A 19,108-nucleotide genomic window follows, 5' to 3' on the forward strand; every position below is an offset into this window, starting at 1 on the left:
CTTTTAACAGGTCACATTGAAAAATTATGCTTACTGTCTATGGATAATGCCATTTACAATAGACACCTGTTTTCTCCCTCCAGGTGTTTTTGAATTCCAATTTTACTTCTGGGTTCCTCATAACTGACAATATTTATTAAAACAAAGCTTAATTTGATCAAACTGTTTAAGATGTTTTATAAGGAAAACATCGTATAGTCAGCAGTATTCCACAAGTCAAGCTTATTTTTGGATCCTTAAAAGACAGTATACCTTGTGAAAGTGGAAAAATAAAGCTTTCCACTGAAATATGTTTCCTATTTGATGAAACTCTGGACTACACAATGGTTTTTATCAGATTGTTATTTTGCTATAGATTATTTTTTCTGTATGACAACTAAAATAGCCACAAATCACAAAATCTAGACAGGACCCAGCACAGAGCAGCACAGTGCACATTGTGTGTTACTTACACAGGAGTTTGTGAAAGTAAACTGGGAAAAGCAGTCTCTCCTATGCCATCCAGAAATAAATATGTTACACTTCTCAAAAGGTCCGTACCACTGCACAGAAATTTCCGGAAGGAAAATTAAAATGGATCAAATAAGTTGGACGCCTCTAATGGTCCTACAACTCTCATTTGTACCTATCCTTAGTTGTAAGAGATATACTAGGGAGGAAGGGGCAGGAATATCTGCCCACTGTGGAAATTCTTGCTGTTCCAGGCGTGAGGAGGGGTAGATATCGTTTTACACATCACCTTCTAAAATATGCAGGAATGGCTCTGTGAGAATTAGGCAGTTTCTTGGATGAGAGTGACAAGGGCATCCCTGCCTCTTTCCTTGTCCACTGGTGCACAGTGGTCAACTCCAGCAGAACAGATAGTTGCGCTTGCTTGGTCTAGTGTCCTCCAGGGCTGAGGGAGAAGCAGGCTCAGACGATGCCCCAGTCAGCCAGGCTAACCCAAGCTATTCTATAAAACATGGGTAACATTTTTTCTTGAACAGCATGTTGTCCAAGAGGGTGAACGTGATCTGAGCACAGTGAATGGCTGCTTTGAACAGCTTGGATGCCTCTGTCTCCAAAGCACAGTGCAGGTTTGGTGCCTGGCACCACCTTTCTCCTCCAAACAAAGCACTGCTCAGCATTCATGCAGGGTTCCGCTCAGCTGATTGTATCCTTCATGCTCTGAAATAGAGACATCTGTTGGTTTGAAGTTCCTTCAGGGGTGACATAGTGATTAAGAATAAGTAGTGTGAGTTGAATTTGAATGTGAAATGAAATAGGAGTTAAGTTCCTAAGCAGCTTTGAGGATCTGTGCCTGAGCTCATAAAATGCAATTAATTAGTGACTAACTGGAGACTCTCTAGGGCTCTTCCATCCTTGAGGTTTCAGTATGACATCTCCCCTGCTTAGCCCATATCACATGCTCTGCCAAGGAAGGAGGCAAACACATTTACTAGATCTCTTATCTAGAATAATACCACGTAAACTGTAGCAGACGTTATTGTGGCTTGGCAGGCAGAAAGAGGACTGAATGCTACCAGACCTTAAGCACTGACAATTGTTAGGGCATTGCTTGAACTCTCCTAGTCCGTTTTGCTGTGGCATCCAGTACAGACTGCTACAGCTGATCAAAATTCATCAACACCATTGGAATGTCATTAACACTTCTATCAAGGTTTATATCCCTTTAAGTGCCCAAATATGGCCCTGCAAACCAGTCCTCAAGCAAATTAGAAGCTGCAATTCCAGGAAAGAGGCATTTGTTGATGATATAATGCTGTAAGTGTCAACAGATGTCATTCCTTATAATAAGGCATGTGGCTCTTATTTGGCATTTCTTGCCATTAGGAGGAACTTGCAGAGCAGATGTCACTTCTAATCCTGTCTTTCATGGATGCCTATGCCCTGTTAAAATTGGCATGCCAGTTCATAAGTAGGCATGGTGCCATTAGAGCAGATGGTCATGAGCACAAGTCGTCTTAAAAAAATTATATTTCTAGAAATGTGGATGCTAATACTGAAGTACTACCCAGGAATATCATGATCCTGCTACTCAAGAAAATTCATCTCTAAGTAGGTTGTTACATGCCATTTATGCTTCAGTGCTAGTAAAAAACAGATGTTATCTGTATCTTCTTTCTGGTGTTCTAATGTCTGGGCAACCACTGATGATCCCAGGGGCCATTCTAGCAGGTGTAGACATTGGAACGTAGATGTGTTGGTGAAAATGCCTTCAATGCTTGGTGTTGCTTCAACAATGCCTGGGAATTATTGCGATGTGGAAGACTACTCTGCTGGGTAACAAGGGGGGAAAGTGGCCCTTGGACCTGTATTCATCAATCTTTTCTTTAAGTCAGTGTATGGCTCTGCCCAACTAACACCTGAAGTAAACCTGTGCTCCTGTTTTACTTCATATACTCTTTGCTTATTATAGAGAGGAGAATTATTCCTAACGCACTCATCCTGAGTCAAACTTGGTTTGCATTGAAGACAAGACTCCAGTTGCCCTCACTAGTGTCAAATACAGTATTTCTTACAAATTGAGCCTTCAATAACAATTCATTGCTGTAAATTTACTGAACATGGGTTTTTTTAAAAAGCTGTTGCTTGGATACAGCTAATTATTTTCTCTACCAAAATGAACCTGCTGAGAGAAATTTAAACTGATATGTAATATGTTTTTCTAAACTTGTGTCAGCAAGTAGAGCTTCCAAAAGCACTATGAGTACTGGCTTGCTTTCAAGTGTACCTCAAGTGTTAAGAGCCAGCCCTTCCTACACCTAATTGATAAGCTTCAGTAATTATACCATAAGAAGAGGTATAAACTGTAATCTGATCAGTTAGAAATCTTAACTGTAAGTCTAGGAGAAGTTTAGAGCAGGTATGTTTATCTCTTCTCCTTTAGAGAAGCAAACATTCCCCAGTATATAGTCTTACTGCCTCAGCTCCTCAGGGTACCACACGAGACACTTCAGCAGTGTAGTCGTGATGTGGGATGTTTCTTGTCGCTGTGATCAGAGTCATGCACTGAATGAAGGAAGATATGGTCATTAATGACCTTTGATAGTTCAACTCCAAGTTTTGCCAAGAGATGTCACTTTAAGGAGGTGGATACACAGTGATCTCTCAGGCCCATTTTAAAATGTCTGCTTAGTCCAGGTGTCTTTGGCAAGACTCCAATAATCTTATGTTATCCTTTCTGACAAACGTCATGATTGATAGCAAAATGCTATGCTGTTTTCACTTTACACCCTATGGGTCTTTTAATCAGGTGTCTATGCAAATGAGCTCAGCTAGCCAAGCAGCCGTAAAATTCACCAGTGGTAGGCAAAGCTACCACTTACATACAATGAAACTTTATTACATAATGAAATGCTCATCCTGCCTGGTAGAGTTGTAACATTTCACAAGAGCCCAAATAAAATGTGTGATGCGATCCAAGTGTGTCATAGTCAGCCAGATGCCTGCAGCACCCACTAATGCATACAGAAATTTTACTTCATGGTGAAATTTTCACCTTGCGCAATGAAGCTTGTAATACATCAGTAGGGATCAGCATGTAACTCAGTTCAAGTAAGAAATCAATTTAATGGGATCCTGAAATATGTATTGTAATTGGTTAGGTGAAATAAATAAGTTACTACTGATACAAGGAGGTGCATCAGCATAAGGCTGTGTTTCTACTCTCTATTATGTATGAAGGACACCAAAGAAGGGTCCATGCCACAAAAATTAATCTAGATTTCAAAAACACTGATCATGTGTTATCTCTACTGCTTCTTCCTGTAAACATTCTTTCCTTGCTCCAGCCTGGGGTCCCTCCCCAGGAGACAATCCTTCACAAACCTGGGTACTTCCCATGGGCTGCAGTTCTTCATTAACTGCTCCAGTGTGGGTTTTCCACAGGGTGCCGTCCTTCAGGAACAGACTGTGCCAGCCTGGGTTCCCATGGAGACACAGGTCCTGCGAGAAAACCTGCTCCAGCATGGGCTTCCCATGGGGTCACAGCCTCCTTTGGGCATCCACCTGCTCCATCCTGGTGTCCTCTATGGGCTGCAGGTGGATATCCAATCCACCGTTAACCTCCATGGGATTGCAGAGCACCTGGAGCACCACTTCTCCCTGCTTCTAGCAGTTTCTCACAAAAGCAACCCTTACAGCTCTGCAGGTACCAAAATCTTGTTACACAGACCCAGTACAGTAATCAAAACCATTAAAACATATAAGGGAAGGAGTTTCAATTCAATGTGAATATACAGAATTAGATTATCAGATTTGTTTGTTTATACTAAGTTAATTGCAGAAGTGCCATGAAGTTTCTACCACGTTGTTGCATACTGGCACCAATAGGGTTTAATCCACAAATAACAGTGCAGAATTATTATGAAATATTGTTCTTTTACCTTCTATCCAATAAGGAAGATATTTACGGTGGAAAAGCAAAATTAAGTATAAATATTTATTAATGTAAATATAACTACTCTGACTAACTCAAGACAAAATATTTTTTTCATTAGCTTTACAAACAGAACTCTTCAAATACATTTTGATTAATGGAGGTGGGGCTAAGTTTTGGGAAGTGTTTAGATTCAAATTGTAATCTGTCTAAAAAGGAAAATTAGAGTCAAATGGTCAGATCCAAAAGAGGAATATATGATCAACTTACCAAGTCATGACAAGTTATTACATATTAGCAGAGCCCCACATATTGTCCATGTTCTAACACTCGGCAGGCAAAACATCTCCACTTCTCTTAAATCCCCTTCATTACAGGCAAGGCTAAGCTGAATGACCTCCTTTGCTATGGTCCGGGAACACATCCAGCCCAGGTTGGTAGATGCTGCTTGGGGGCAAATCCAGCTATGCTGCGAAGCAGGGGAGAGCCTGGAGGCCAGGCTAAACCCAGTCACTTAATCCCTCACCTTATTCTTCAGAACGTGGCTGTGGTTTGGGCTGCTCTAACTCTCAAGAAAAGCTGCTGTAGTTAGCCTAGGTGGTGTCAGGATGAGTCAGCCTACACCATTTGGCCAGCTTTTATCTAGCAGCTAGATTCGGTCTGATAGATCAAGCCTCAACTAAAGGCCATGTCTGCAAGGGCATCGTGCCACGAGTGGAGTCGCCAGTGTTGCCCTGGCAGTTGACTTAAGAAAGGTTAGCCTGAAGAGGTGATCTTATCAGCTATCAGAACATCATAATAGCATTGTAACCCCTCAGGACTAATGATCACGCTGTATTGCTTGATAAATAGCATTGCTTCAGCTGCAGCTGCAAAGCTATACTTTCAAGTCTGTTTCTCGATAGTTACACTGCAAAATGCTATATATTGAAATACAGAGTGTTGGACTTTAAAGCAGTAACCTTTAACGTAGTGAAATACAAAGCTAAGCTGACACGCTGTGTTTTTGGTAATCAATCTATTAAAATGACTTACCACTTTACAGTTAAAAATCAGGAAAAAAAAGAGTGGACCTTAACTTAAGGATGGGCGAGGGTTCCAATTTAGTGAAAAATGTGTCTTGTGGGTTTTTGTTTTAAACATCACTTGATTATTCACAGTAGTTTAGGTATTTTCCTTATCAGACCATTTCCCATGGCAGTGAATTTAATTTTGTGCTTGTATTTGTGCTTGAAAACTAGGGCACAAAAGTGCAGCCTAGAAACATCCAGGAATAATACAACCCAATGTTTTGCAGGTGAAAAAAAATCATTCCAACCTTACTCATCATTAAGTTTTGCTGCTCACTTTCTCTATATGTTTGTGCTACTCCTTTGCTGTGTGAGTTTGGAAAGCAGCTCAACTCCTGCATTATTTGTAAAGCTCATTGAGTTCTGTTGCTGGAAAGTGCTTTAGAAATGCTAAGTGGCCTCGCTACTGCAACAACTGGACATGCGGTCAAGTAGTGTCTAAGGATCCTCAAGATGGGAAAGACTTCCTATTATCCTCGGTAAATGCTTGTGCTTCAGTGAACGTTCAGGGATGCCAGCACGTTCCCAGTGTCTTGGGTGTGATTACATCTGCTTCAGGAGCTAACAACTCCAAGGCTGCTGCCAGAGCAGCTAATGCTTGACCTGCTCTTAAGAGCTGGAAACTCACTCCACTTCGACAGGCTTCACGTAGCAGCCCACAAGGCAGGGAACCACAGAAACAATTGCACATGTGCTTTAATACTATTTTGGCATCTGTTGCTCAGCAAAACAGAGACCCATAGGCATTGTCAGACAAGCTATTTTTCTAGAAAGGACACAAGTTCTCCGGCAGAGAGAGACTTTATTGCCCTTGACTGCAGGCAGGGAAAGCTGTGGCTGTGGGGCTCCAGAACACAGCCCTTCCTATAACGATCTCCTCTCAAAGGAAGAATTGCCCACATAAGAGAGCCTGATTAATTTCTTGTCAAACATCGAATTCTTCCCCATGCATGCTCCTGCAGGTTTTGCAGTTGTATGTAACATCATACTGTATTTATTTACGTTTTGTATTTTTTTTTTAAATAATTCCAGAAAAGGAACACATACAAGAGGCACAAACTCCTAGTGATACATAGAAAAGAGCCTTCCTTTTCTGAGGGTGAGGTGTTATAGGACTGGGTCAGATGGTGAAGATGATGGTGGAACATATGGAGAGAAGGTGGCTCAACCTATCAGGGAGCCAGTGGGACTTTGGTCATGGTTTTCTTTGGACGCACAACCTGCTGTTGCCAGCCCTGACTTCTGCATGTCTTTACTGGCATAACAGTGTAGGGCATGAGCAGGTGCAGATGGGAATCTCCAAAGTACTTGCAAGTCTTCAAACACTTTTTCTTCTCCCCAGTATTTTTTTCAAAAGCAGGTGAGTAGGATTCCTTGGGGCTCATAGTGTGGAGATGATAAAAGTGAGGCTGAAGGACTTTATCTCCAGTGGATCGGTAATAGTCTGTTAAATGCTCTTCTGCAAAGTCAGCAGTGCTGTTCTTCATAGAGCACAGAGTCTGCAAAAATACTGGGGTTTTTATATAGGAGCACCCAAATGACTTTCCAGGTGCTTCAAAGGCAAACAAGGAGTCTACCCTGGTTTGGATAAAATGCAGAAACAGAGGAGTAGGAGGGAAGAAGTACTGTACCACAGAGGATGTGATCACCTGGAAACTATTCATGTACTGCACAGCTGGTGTTTCTGTACAGGCTCTTCCTGAAAAGTAAGAACTGGTGTTCTGGGAGGGCAGATGCTCTTTGAAAAAATAAGTAGAATCCAGCACTCTAAGTAGCAAGTTGGTGCTCACCTTGCCCTCCTCCTGAGGAACAAGATGCTGCCCTAGTGATATCCATGGAAGCAGAAAACATTTGCTTTTGGGCAATATTATGTGTACCCATGTTGTTGTACCTCACTGTCTCTTTCCGAACTCTACCACTGAGTGAATAGCAAAGAGGGAGACGTTATATTATCTCTCATGTTAAACATTGACATTATCCCAGCAAATCCCAGATGTACCGATATTACTGTTGTGGAGAGTTGAGCTTGGCTGGCTGCCACACACCCACGCAGCTGCTCTTTCACTACCCCTCTTCAACAGCACAGGGAAGAAAATAAGATTAAAAACCTCATGGGTAGAGATAAAGACAGGAAGATCACTCACCAGTTACTGTCATAAGCAAAACAGGCTTGACTTGGGGGAAATTATTTAATATATTTCCAGTTAAAATAGTGTTAAATGGTGAGAAACAAACACAAAAAAACCCCAAAACTAAAAACCATCCTCCCACTCCTTTTTCTCAGGCTCAACTTCCTTTCTTCCTTCGCAATTCCTCTACCTCCATCCCACCTCCACACTGAGCAGCACAGTGGGGACGGTGGGGATGAGGAATGGGGGTTGCACTCAGTCCATAACAGTTGGTATCTGCTGCTTCTTCCTCCTCACACTTTTCCCCTGCTCCAGCCCAGCATGGCTTCTTCCCACAAACTACAGTCCCTTGAGATAAAGCTGCTCCTGTGTGGGCTCCTTTCCAGGGGCCACAGCTCCTGGCAGCTTCCTTCAGGACATGTCCACTGGCTCTGTCACGGGGTCCTGCACAGGCTGCAGTGTGGATATATGCATCACCGTGGTCCTCTCCACAGGATGCAGGGAAAGACCTGCTTCACCGTGGTATTCTGCAGGGGCTGCAAGGAACATCTCCTCCCTCTCCTTCTTCTCTGGTGCTTGGTGCTCACAGGACTGATTCTCATGCTTGTGTCCTCACTGCAGAGCAATGTTTTGCCCTTTCTTAAATACATCTTCCCAGAGGTGCCAGCTTGGCTGATGGTCCTGGCCATGCTCTTCAGCGGGGCCATCAGACCCTACTGGAACCAGCTGTGCCCACCATGGGGCATCCGGGCATCCCTGGTTTCTACTCACCCAGGCTGCCCCGCAGACCCCAACACCTTGCCACAGGCACCCAGTGCCACAGTGAAGCAGCTTGTCTCCTTCAGTCCTTTTGTTATTAAAAGATCAAAAGCTGAATATTGTTTTCTTTGAGTTTTTTTTCTCATGATGGGTTTTGTCCAACCACAGCACGAGGTGAGTGGCCGTCTGTCTCCAGGCATTTCGGATTCAGGGGACCTGATGAGGCTGTGTTTGTCAGCTTTCCTGCCCACTCATTTCTGTAATTAGCAGACCCATTATGCTGTGGTTTAGACAATAAAAATGTTTGTAGCTGGAGGCACTTCATCTTCAATACCTAGAAAAGCTTTTAAACTTTTTTTCTTTTTTTTAATAAGAGGTTGTGTAACTCCCTTGGACATATCAGTCTTCAACACAGGAATTGCTTCTGTTCAGCCACATTTGTGAGGTGAAACATTCTCCATATAATGCATTTCACAATAAAGACTAAAGAGTTTCAATTAAAAAGCACCTGAACAGCATTTCTCTGCAAATAATATGAATAATTTCCTCTTCAAGGTCAGTGTTTCTTCAACTGACACTTTTAAAGTAATAGCTGAGGAAAGGAATAGTTTTCTACAAGTGGTGCTACCCAAACCGGCTGAGTCAGCACACACTGAGACCACTTCAGGAGTCACTTCAGGAGTGTGGTGCAAATGGACGGAGAAGGGGACATGCACTGTTACATCCCCCTGGCACCTGGCAGAGATGTTCTCGAGCACAGCAACAGGGGAGGCTGGGCCAGGCTGGGCTGCATTTTCTGCTGACATAACTTTACTGAAGTCAGCAGTGTTTTGTCAGCAGATAATTCAGCATGTGGTCTTAAATGTTTGTTACACAGGTATGACACCCTTGTAGTTTGGGTATAAAACAATGACCTGATGTGCTGAGGGACTATTGTGTGCAGGGCATTGTAGAGATGACAAATGCTTCAGGTTTTCCTGTGTAGAGCGCTGGACACTGTTTTGTTCAAATTTTTAATGTGGTATACTACCTGAACAAAGGTCAAATGCGTTTGTAGAAAGAAGTACATGTATAATGCCGATATGTGCTTTAAAATAAGACCTGTCTGCAAACAGCCTTAAAGACAAAGTAAAACTTAAAGCTGTTTTGTCAGAACCAATTGGTATATTTTTTCTTTATCAGAAAAGAGGATTTTATTTTCCAACTTTCACTATTTTTCTAGTGGATTTTCGGTAACAAAGGCAAAAAAAAGCTCTCCTTTACACACATTTTAAAAGCCTACATCTTATAAATACAGGAGACTTGGACATGCGGATTATTAAAATAATGTTATCATTTTCCTGCAGGCAGTACCTAAACAGTATTGCATCTTTTTAAAATAATGGAAATGAAAAGTATAGCCCTTTTCTGAAATCCTATGTATTTCTTGCCACTATCTTCACTGATTTTTTTCAAACAAAATGTTCATCCTTCTGTAAATGTTCAAGTCCACATGTGCTGCAATCTTTTGCTCCTCTTAGGCTTCCTACACAATAGACAAAGAAGATACTTCAACTTTGCCTTTTTCAAAGGTTAAGAAAATATGGTTTTCCTTATATCTACAAGGAGCCTAGGCTGGAGAAGTGGGCCTGTGAGAACCTCATGAGGTTCAACAAGGCCAAGTGCAAGATCTTACACCTGGGTCGAGGCAATCCCCGATTTCAGTACAGGGTGGGGGATAATGTGATTGAGAGCTGCCCTGCAGAGAAGGACTTGGGAGTGCTGGTCAATGAGGAGTTTGACATGACCCAGCAATGTGTGCTCGCAGGCCGGAAGGCCAACCATATCCTGGGCTGCATCAAAAGAAGCGTGGCCAGCAGGGAGGTGAGGGAGTTGATTCTGCCCCTCTATTCCTCTCTTGAGACCTCATCTGGAGTATTGTGTCCAGTTCTGGAATCCTCAGCATAAGAAGGATATGGAACTGTTTAAACGGGTCCAGAGGAGGGCTACAAAGATGATCAGAGGGCTGGAGCACCCGCCACACAGGTGCAGTCTGAGAGTTGGGCTTGTTCATCCTGGAGAAGAGAGGGCTCCAAGGAGATCTTGTAGCAACCTTCCAGTACCTGAAGGGGGTATACAAGAAATCTGGGGAGGGACTGTTTACAAAGGCTTGTAGTGATAGGACGAGGGGCAATGGGTATAAACTGGAGAGGGGCAGATTTAGGCTAAACATAAGGAGAAACTTCTTCACAATGAGGGTGGTGAGGCCTTGGCACAGGTTGCCCAGGGAAGTTGTGGATTCCCCATCCCTGGAGGTGTTCAAGGCCAGGTTGGATGGGGGCTTTGGGCAGCCTGATCTAGTGGGACATGTCCCTGCCCATGGCAGGGGGTTGGAACTAGATGATCTTTAAGGTCCTTTCCAACCCAAACTACTCTATGATTCTATGATTCTATGTCCTTATTCCCTAGATGGCAAATGCAGGTGGAAAGCCATTTTAGGTTTTGAAATAGGTCAATATAGTTGGAAACCTTGGCAACCTAAGTCCATTATGAAAATATGATTCAAGTGGATGTGAGAGTTAAGTGAGATTTTTTGTGTGTGTGTGTTTTTCATATTACTCAAATTTCTCGGTATGGTCTGAGGGACTGTTTCAGGGAAATCTCTCCTGAGTAGGAGAATTAAGTGCTTTGGACCACTGAGCGCTGCTATTCCCCCTTACTCTGACTACCAGCAACACTCAGGTGTTAGGGTGACTGTGTAGTGTGGCTCCTGTAGTAGCTACAGAGCCAAAAGCAATTAATCCACCCAGATATTCAGAAATTCCTTGGTTTGCTTGTGAGCCTTGCAGCCAGATACCTTTATGGAGCTAGCCCAAAAGCAGATGTTAACCTCTTGTTGGAGTCAGACTCCAATACCTGCTTAGATTTACTGTTTAAGTTGCTGGGAACTCTTTATTTCTACGTAACCATTTGTATTGGAGAAAGTCCATGTAACCTAGCCCAAGTTGCAATGAGAATATGACTCTGTAGATTATAATTGCTGATACAAGCTCAGCCTGTATGCCACAGATCACATACATTTTTTATGAACATATAATTAGAGCAATTTTGGTCTCCTGCAGGTTCCAGCTTTGGAAATGAAGAGCAAACCACTCCTAAGACATCTGCATCTTCTAAAGATGTCCCCAAGGGGAGCAGCAAGAGCACGATGCAGGGGTCAAGCAGCATAGCAATTCCACGTAGGAGTTTACTTCCAGCACCAAAAACTGCCACAGCACCTGCTGGTAAGTGCTTCAAACTTGAAATATCACCTGCATTAAGCCAAGAAATGCAGGGCCTTATTATGATGCTATTTTACTGCTTACTTGAGCAATTTTCATACCATTCTTGGGCACACTGCCAGTGTGCTGATTTGGACTCTGTTTGCTGTAGTTTCTTTGAAACAAAGTCAACGACATGGTTATAATCTCATTTTGTCAACTGTGTTTGAAGTTGAAGGCATTTAGTGCTCCCAACTACACATGCCAGAAATGTAGTGTATATATCATTGTTTCTCACTGAACAGCTTTTTGAAAACATTGTGTTGCTTTAGAGACCATAGCATTCCTTTGAGCAGGTAGTTTGGTTTTAGGTATGTTTGCAAGGATGAGAGTACTGCCCTCTATGTTTAAGCAATTTGTGGTATTTTCACTTAGCGAGGGAGAAGGAGGCAAGTAAAGAAAGTAAAAAAAGCCCATCTTGTTTCCTTACATAAACGCTCTTTCAGCTTGATCCAACTATGTCTCAAATCAGCCAGCAATATGTCATAGTGTTTTACACAGGAAAGTTTATAGTTTTCCGCTGAATGCTTTTTTTGTTGAATAATACATGCATCTCTCCACCATCTCCTGCTCACATTTGTCCCTTCCCTAGCCTGGCACTTGGATATGGTGTATGAGGTTCCCCTGGGCAAGGTTGTAGGTGTGTATGTTCTTGGGTAGAACTCACCACTTTGGAGAGACTAAGGAGCAGTTCATGCTGCCCACTCTTGAGGGCTGCCACCACCTGCCCACTCAGTGAGGAGAGAGGAAGGTACTGTGACAGTGAACGTCTATTACATACAGTGTTAGCAATGTAAAGACTCAGTTTTGGGTGTAATGGATGAGTTAGGGCTGTTCACTGTGACGTGCAAGCAGAGTCATATGATTATAGATCATAATTATAAAATACATTTAAAAGCATGGCTGTGGACATCTTCTCTCCTTGTTACAGATGACATCGCCTCACTTTCCTAGCCCTAGTGGACAATATTCCCTCACCCTTTTCCAGCCCCTGTTTGTCTTATTGCCTTTCTGTCAAATATAGCCCCAGCACATATCTTCCTGCACTGTCATGGCCCCTGGATGTTCATCAGCCAAGATCTGAGGCTCCTGAGGAGCCTCATGAAAGGCATGGAAGTTCCTCAGGGCGCAGGAAATCCTGGTGTAGCCACAGCAAGTTCTTACACACTGCTGTATGTGTTTCCATGTTTATTCCTGCTTCCTCATGACCTAAGAACAATTCCACCCCCCTGCCAAAACATTGCCATGCAAACCAAATACACCTGGTTAACACTTGCACAGAATTGCTTACTGCCGTAATCATTGGTTTAGGGAATCTGTCAGGGAAGATGAAGCTGAACCCTCTCACCTTATTTAGTCCAGTTAAGTGAAAGTCAAGGAAGGAGGATGTGGTCTTTTGTCCAGTGGTCAGGAGCAACTGACTCTTACTGTCCAAAAAACTGTTTATTTCCATCATCTGCACTTGGTAACTGGGGCACGGACCAATCTGTAAACAGAAGATATAGATAAAAGGTAGTACAATTTTTTTTTGTTTCCCTTTTAAGCTTTCTTCCCTCTTTTCTTTTGAGCTTCCTTTCCTTTCATCTGGTCCCTCACTAAGGTATGTCATTTCAGGCTACATTTGATTAACATCAGATTTGTCCTAGACATCTCCAGCAAAAGCTTTTCTTTTTCACCTAGTGGCATCTGCATGATAAGCTTTAAAGGGCTGTTTTAAGTTCCTATAGAAGAGCTCTTCTGGCCTCTGGGCTTCTATTGTCACAGGCCAGAATATCGTTAGAAATCCTGGGTCTTTTACTACTTGTGCAGCCTTATATGAGTGAGTCCTTGCCAAGGAGATTTCAGTATTGGGTAACTGCAATGAGCTGGAACTGTGGTGTTTGAGATGCAAACAAGCTAATGTGGACACAAAAAATATAGTACAGGCAGGACTAGTTAAATGATTCAGGCTGTCATCTCTGAGTTTGCACAGGCTCCAAATCTCAGACCCAGACAGGAAGGCGGAAATTACAAGTTAATGCAAAACAATATTGATCAAGCAAGGTTTCCATAAAGAGTGTTTGCCATCACATCAGGGCATAAACACTAGAGAGAAAAAGAATTACTGAGGCTGGCAGAAAGCTAAACTTAACTTTCGGTTTGGGTTTTTAATAGATGAAATTATTTAATCTGTGGAACAATTTAATCTACAAAACAAAAGATTAGGAGTTTTGCTGGATTTTAATACCTCTGGGGACAAAGCTGAACAGAATTTGAGTCATCATGATAAATTCTACCATTTTCTTCCTTCCAAAGAACCTTCATTTACTCATTGTCCTGAAGTTGTCAATAGATGTTTCCTGTGTTATCGCTTAGTCTTGGTGCAGTTCCCATGAGAGCATTTGTTATTGTCTTTGCATGTCCCTCTAGGAAACATGGGTATGTCTGCTTCCACGGGGGCACACCAATGTAAACTCTTTGCCTGGGCTTCAAGCTGTCCCTAAGTGACCTTGTGCATTGAGAGCCACAGTGAGCTGTTGATGCCTGAGCTAATAGGCCCAGTGGAGACAGAGCAGCATAGCTTCTGCTTTGGATTTGCTTCCCTCCAGCTGTGTAGAGTGCAGTGTTCAGTCCTTGTGGGTGTGTGGTTCCATACAGGTGAGCCCTATGCAGGAAGCGCAGTGTTCAGGCTTGCACTGGAGAGCACTCAGTTTTGTTCTTCTCATTGCAAGGCCATTAATCTGACTCCCCTGTTGTTGCAGTAATGTGTGGAGCCCATTGCTGTGACCTCACTGAATTTATAGCTCACCCTTGATAGGGAGACTCAGTCAGATGAGGTAAACTTGCCTGTTTTCTAGTGGTATCTGGCTGTGTTATGCAGATAGTCAAACACAGATCCTGAGCAGGGACAGCTGGCAACTTTGGAAAGTTGCTGATAAACACAACCAACAGAAGCAAAAAACCTCTATGTTAGTCCAATGTTTAATTTTTATATAAGTCAAGGTACCGGCAGATGTATCTGTGGTCAAGTCATGATTCTTTTTAATAAAACAGTGTTATTGTTCCTCACAATGCTAAGTACCTGATAGAACAGAAAGGCTGAAATAAATCAAGCAAAGATAAAGACAAGAGTTTTTAACAAGTGTAATCCTGTCCCTCTTGCAATACTATATGAACACTTTCTATAGATCTGAATGTGATAGGGAGCCCTATACAATGTAAAATCTTCTGTTTAAGTATCTTTTCAATGGTTTTGCACATCTTTTAAATGATGATGCACAAAACAATCTTTTTAAAATGGAACTCTTTATTAAATCGGAAGGAAGATGCTACTGATCAAATTAAGCACATGGAGGAAGGGCAATGAAGTGTTGATATTGCTTTGGGCTTCCTAATCCCAGGCAAACAAAGGCATCTAACAAAAGACCTTTGAAATTTGTCAGATATCATATTTTAAATATGACAGAGAAAGTGCACGAATGTGCTGGAAAGGCCAGTCTGCAAAAGGATGTTGTGCCACAGACAGGGGATGTAAATGTTGAAAGTCTGCATGTACAGACACTGTAAAATGTCTGCTTGTTGCAAATAGGAAAGAACAATCACTGACAGAGGCTGCCAGTCTGTGCTGGGCAAGTCTGGCATTAGTGCTGGACCTCACAGAGCGGCAGGATGGATAAAAATAAGGGAACAGAGGAGTAAATTCAGTGTTTCAGAAATGTTTGAAGATCTAGTAGAAATTAATCCACCACCCACCTACCTTATGTTCACAAAGTGGCCTGTCATAAAAATAATGAATGTCATGCTTGGGGAGGCAGCTGACCTCATCACTGCAACAGCAACACCAAGGAAACCTTCACTCATGCTCCATACTGAAGAGATGAAATGTTTTGAAAACAGTGGAGTTCATACATGTCTAATATTCTCCCAAACTATCACATAATGGCAATTGCATGAAGAGACATGCCGAAGGATAGAAGAGCATGGTTGGGCACAGGTCTATTCTCCATCTCAGCCCAGTTTCTCCACAGCTGAACTGGCAGCAGCCCAGCCTCCCGTGGAGTCATGGTTGGAAGGAATAAAACCACCGCAGTCTCCTGTTCCTTTTTCACTAGGTGGCAGAAGACAACACTCTACGCAGAGACTGTGACCATGAAGAAAGGGATGGTCTCCGCCATAGGTGGAAATTTTTAGCTGGAATTGAGAGATGTGTATCTTCATACCATGCACCCCTCCTTGGGAAAGTAGAGGGAGGCAGAAATCTCTGCCTCTAGCAGGAAGAACATCTTGCAAGTGAGGCACATTTTTCTATAAGAAAAAGTGAACCAGTAACACGACCTTTGCATTTGCAGAAGAAGTCTCCAGCCTTGTTCAGAAGTCAAAGGGCCAGAGGCCAGGCTGCCCCATGAGCAGCACTTCTGGAGTCAGACATACAGTAAAGCTTTTGAAAAGAAGGAAAACCACAATGATTCCTTCTACATGTTCTATGTATGTGGAGAATTATATGATTGGTAGTCTATGTATAATACTCCTAGCAATCACCTAGTAGTAATTGCTGTCGGGCTTATGTTTCCTGTGTGTTTATAAACACATGCTGCATCTGTCCAACCTCCTGTGCAAAACACTGCAGTTACTGAAGTGCTTAGAGCAGTCCACTGTTACAGCTAAAGTGCAGAGATGCTACATGTATTGTATACAGCATCTTTTACAAAAGTAGAAGGGGGAGAAAATATTTCACAAAGAGAATGGCGTTTAAATATAAAGACTTTTACTGAAAGAGTGAAATATCAGGTGATGTGAGAATAGCATTTGTATTTCAAAGATGAACATAGTTTTAACTAGGTATGAATAGGAAATTAATTCACAAAGGAGCATATCTACTTATAATAATGAGTGGGAAATAACCAACAAAAATCACATGAAAGCTTTCATGTGCTAGATGTTACCTGAGAAGACAATCTATGCTGTAAATTCTCATTAAAAAAAAAAAAAAAAAAGATGGCTGCTCAAGAGAGAACATACTACCAATATTTGACTAACATTTGCTTATCAAGTAAATTGTACTACAGGGTATAAATCATATTTAATTAAGGAAAACAGACTCCTGTAGCTACTGCTGTGCAGAGATTCCCATGATCGAAAAACTTTTCAGCATGGGATAATAGTAGTGGAAGATCATTGTCATGCAAATAATTTTGAAGACATCAACTCATTGCTTTTTGACTAACCTATGAACAGAGTGTACTCAGTTTTCAGTGTGTTGCACAAATCTTTTTGTGGGTTATTAGGCCCCTTTTATATTTGCATACCTTTTGACATGTAAAAAAATGGTGAAAAAGGCATACTTGGGTGGAAACTGAGACAAGTCCTTTAAATTCACTTAAGTGTATTAGCTGCTTTGAGAAATATGGTGATAGCCTGACTAATATTTACTATTTCTATTATTTTTTCATATTTTGTTTAAAGATAAGTGAAAACAGCTCTCTGTCAGAAACCTGACAGCTAATGCCCACCTCTAAAGACACAGAAGCTTCTCCTTTCCACAGGTGTTGATAAAAATATATAGTCTTTGAGGCAAAAGTATACTCAATTTTATGTTTTAAATTTCTCCAGAAGTGTGGGAATATCTGCAGAGGGCAATGTTTAGAGACAGCAGTGTAAAAACTTCCTTTCCCCACAGAGGATTTATTCCATGAACCCCTTAGATTAATGTTCACCATGGCACAATTCGAACCAAGATCTAATGCGGTCATCATTTGGGCAAAACCCTTCCATTTGAAATGGTGCAGGCAGTGGTGTATCTGGTGAACCTTTCAAGATGCATAAAAATCCTCAGAGTTATGTGCTACAGCAGTTAGTAAAGCAAGAACATGTCTGTGTTGGGGAGTGGAAAGGGAATTCAGGTGGGCAGTAATTCCTGAGCTGGTGCAGACAGGTCTGGAGAGTCACAAAGTACAGTACCATGCAGGCATACCTGCTTAAATCCAGAAGAAATTCAGTGAATTCACCCGGTGCTGCAATCAGGTGATGGTAATTAAATTGCTTTAGACCTATGTTGTTTCCTGGCCGGGAGCATTGTTTCCATCTTCTCCAGACTTCCAACTCTGGAGGTGGCTCACACGGATCGAGCCTGGTAGTGACATATTTTCCACATGAAATCATGCTGGTAGCCACTCGACAGCATGAGTGTAGCCTGAAACCTATTCCTGCAGTTCACCTCTCATATCCGGGTTCACCAGTGATTGTCTGGGAAAAAGTCCTAGAGTATTTCAGCTTACTGCAGACCTCGGATGGATAATGCAGTGGGTGGAAAACTGCCTATATCGTTGGGCTCAGGGTGTTATAACCAGAGGTGCAAGGTCCAGCTGGCAGACTTTGATATCCATTAGGGATTGATACTGGGCAAATACAGCTCACCATCTTCATTAACAATCTGAGCAGTGGGATAGAGCGCTCCCTCAGCAAACTCACAGACGATAGCAAATCAGAGGGAATTGATCAGTATGCTGGAGGGCAGGGCTGCATTTCAGAGGGACCTCACCAGGCTGGAGAAATGGGCCTGCAGGAACCTCAAAAGTTCAAAAAGGCAAATGCAAAGTCTTGGCCCTTGGGAGAATAACATCATTAAACAGGAGAGGCTGGAGCCAACTGGCTGGGAAACAGGTCTGCCAAAAAGCCCTGTCTGGGCATCCTGCTAGACAGCCAGTTGAACCTGAGCCTGCCATGGGCCCTTGCAGCAAGAAAGACTAGCTGCATATGTTAGCAAGAGTGTGGCCTGCAGCATCAGTGGTCCTACCTCTTTTTTCAGCACTTCTGCAGCCACTCATAGCTGTGCACTGCAAAGGTGGTCAAACACTAGAGCGCTTAGAGAGGTGGTGAATCCTCTATCATTAGAGTTACTTGTAACTTAGCTGGACAAAGCCCTGCATGATCTGCTCTAGTGTGACCCACTCTGAGCAGGAGGGTTGCCAAGAGAACTTCAGAGGTCCTTTCTGAAAAAGCTGCTTGTATAATTCTGTGTGCTGCGAATATCATAGGACCACAGGTGAATAAATATGTCACCATAGGCACAACAACTGATGTGTTGTTTTGTAGTGTGGTGGCCTCTTTTGCACATTCAGGAGGAATAACTCATGAGCAGAAACATCTAGCTAAAGGGTAGGTCTGTGCTGGGAAACTGTCTGCATGGCTACCACAAAGGCAACAGGACTTGCATGCAATTCAAGAAAAAAAGAAGGTGTGACTCAGCGATTGTGTGTTAGGACATGAAAAGTGGTTTACATCGGACCAGCTCTGCATTGTTTTTATTCTTTTCTTAGCTTCCTGTATGATGTCAATCCCTGTCTGGTCTTGTTCAGCCATATCCTTGTCTCAGAACATAGAAAACTATAGAAAATCCAGCTTGCTACCTCTAAACTCTGCTGTCTTTTGAAACTTTGAATAACATTCAGGATACTGATGCAGTTCTGGGTTCCATTGTTTGTGCCTGCAGTT

General features: G+C 42.5%; 1 protein-coding gene across 7 annotated transcripts in view; it reads left to right on the top strand.

Annotated features, from left to right (window-relative positions):
* MTUS2 (microtubule associated scaffold protein 2) overlaps positions 1–19,108 on the top strand; it is a 317,361-nt gene that overhangs the window by 222,625 nt on the left and 75,628 nt on the right. For all 7 annotated transcript variants that reach the window (XR_008448377.1, XM_054057304.1, XM_054057293.1 and 4 more), the window contains one exon: positions 11,441–11,602. Coding sequence is in view for 6 of the 7 variants with exons in the window: in XM_054057304.1 (XP_053913279.1) it covers positions 11,441–11,602 (162 nt within the window). In the remaining variant the exon portion in view is untranslated. The remainder of the gene's footprint in view (positions 1–11,440; positions 11,603–19,108) is intronic.

The sequence above is a fragment of the Cuculus canorus genome, chromosome 1 (genome assembly GCF_017976375.1).
Source record: "Cuculus canorus isolate bCucCan1 chromosome 1, bCucCan1.pri, whole genome shotgun sequence".
Lineage (NCBI taxonomy): Eukaryota > Metazoa > Chordata > Aves > Cuculiformes > Cuculidae > Cuculus > Cuculus canorus.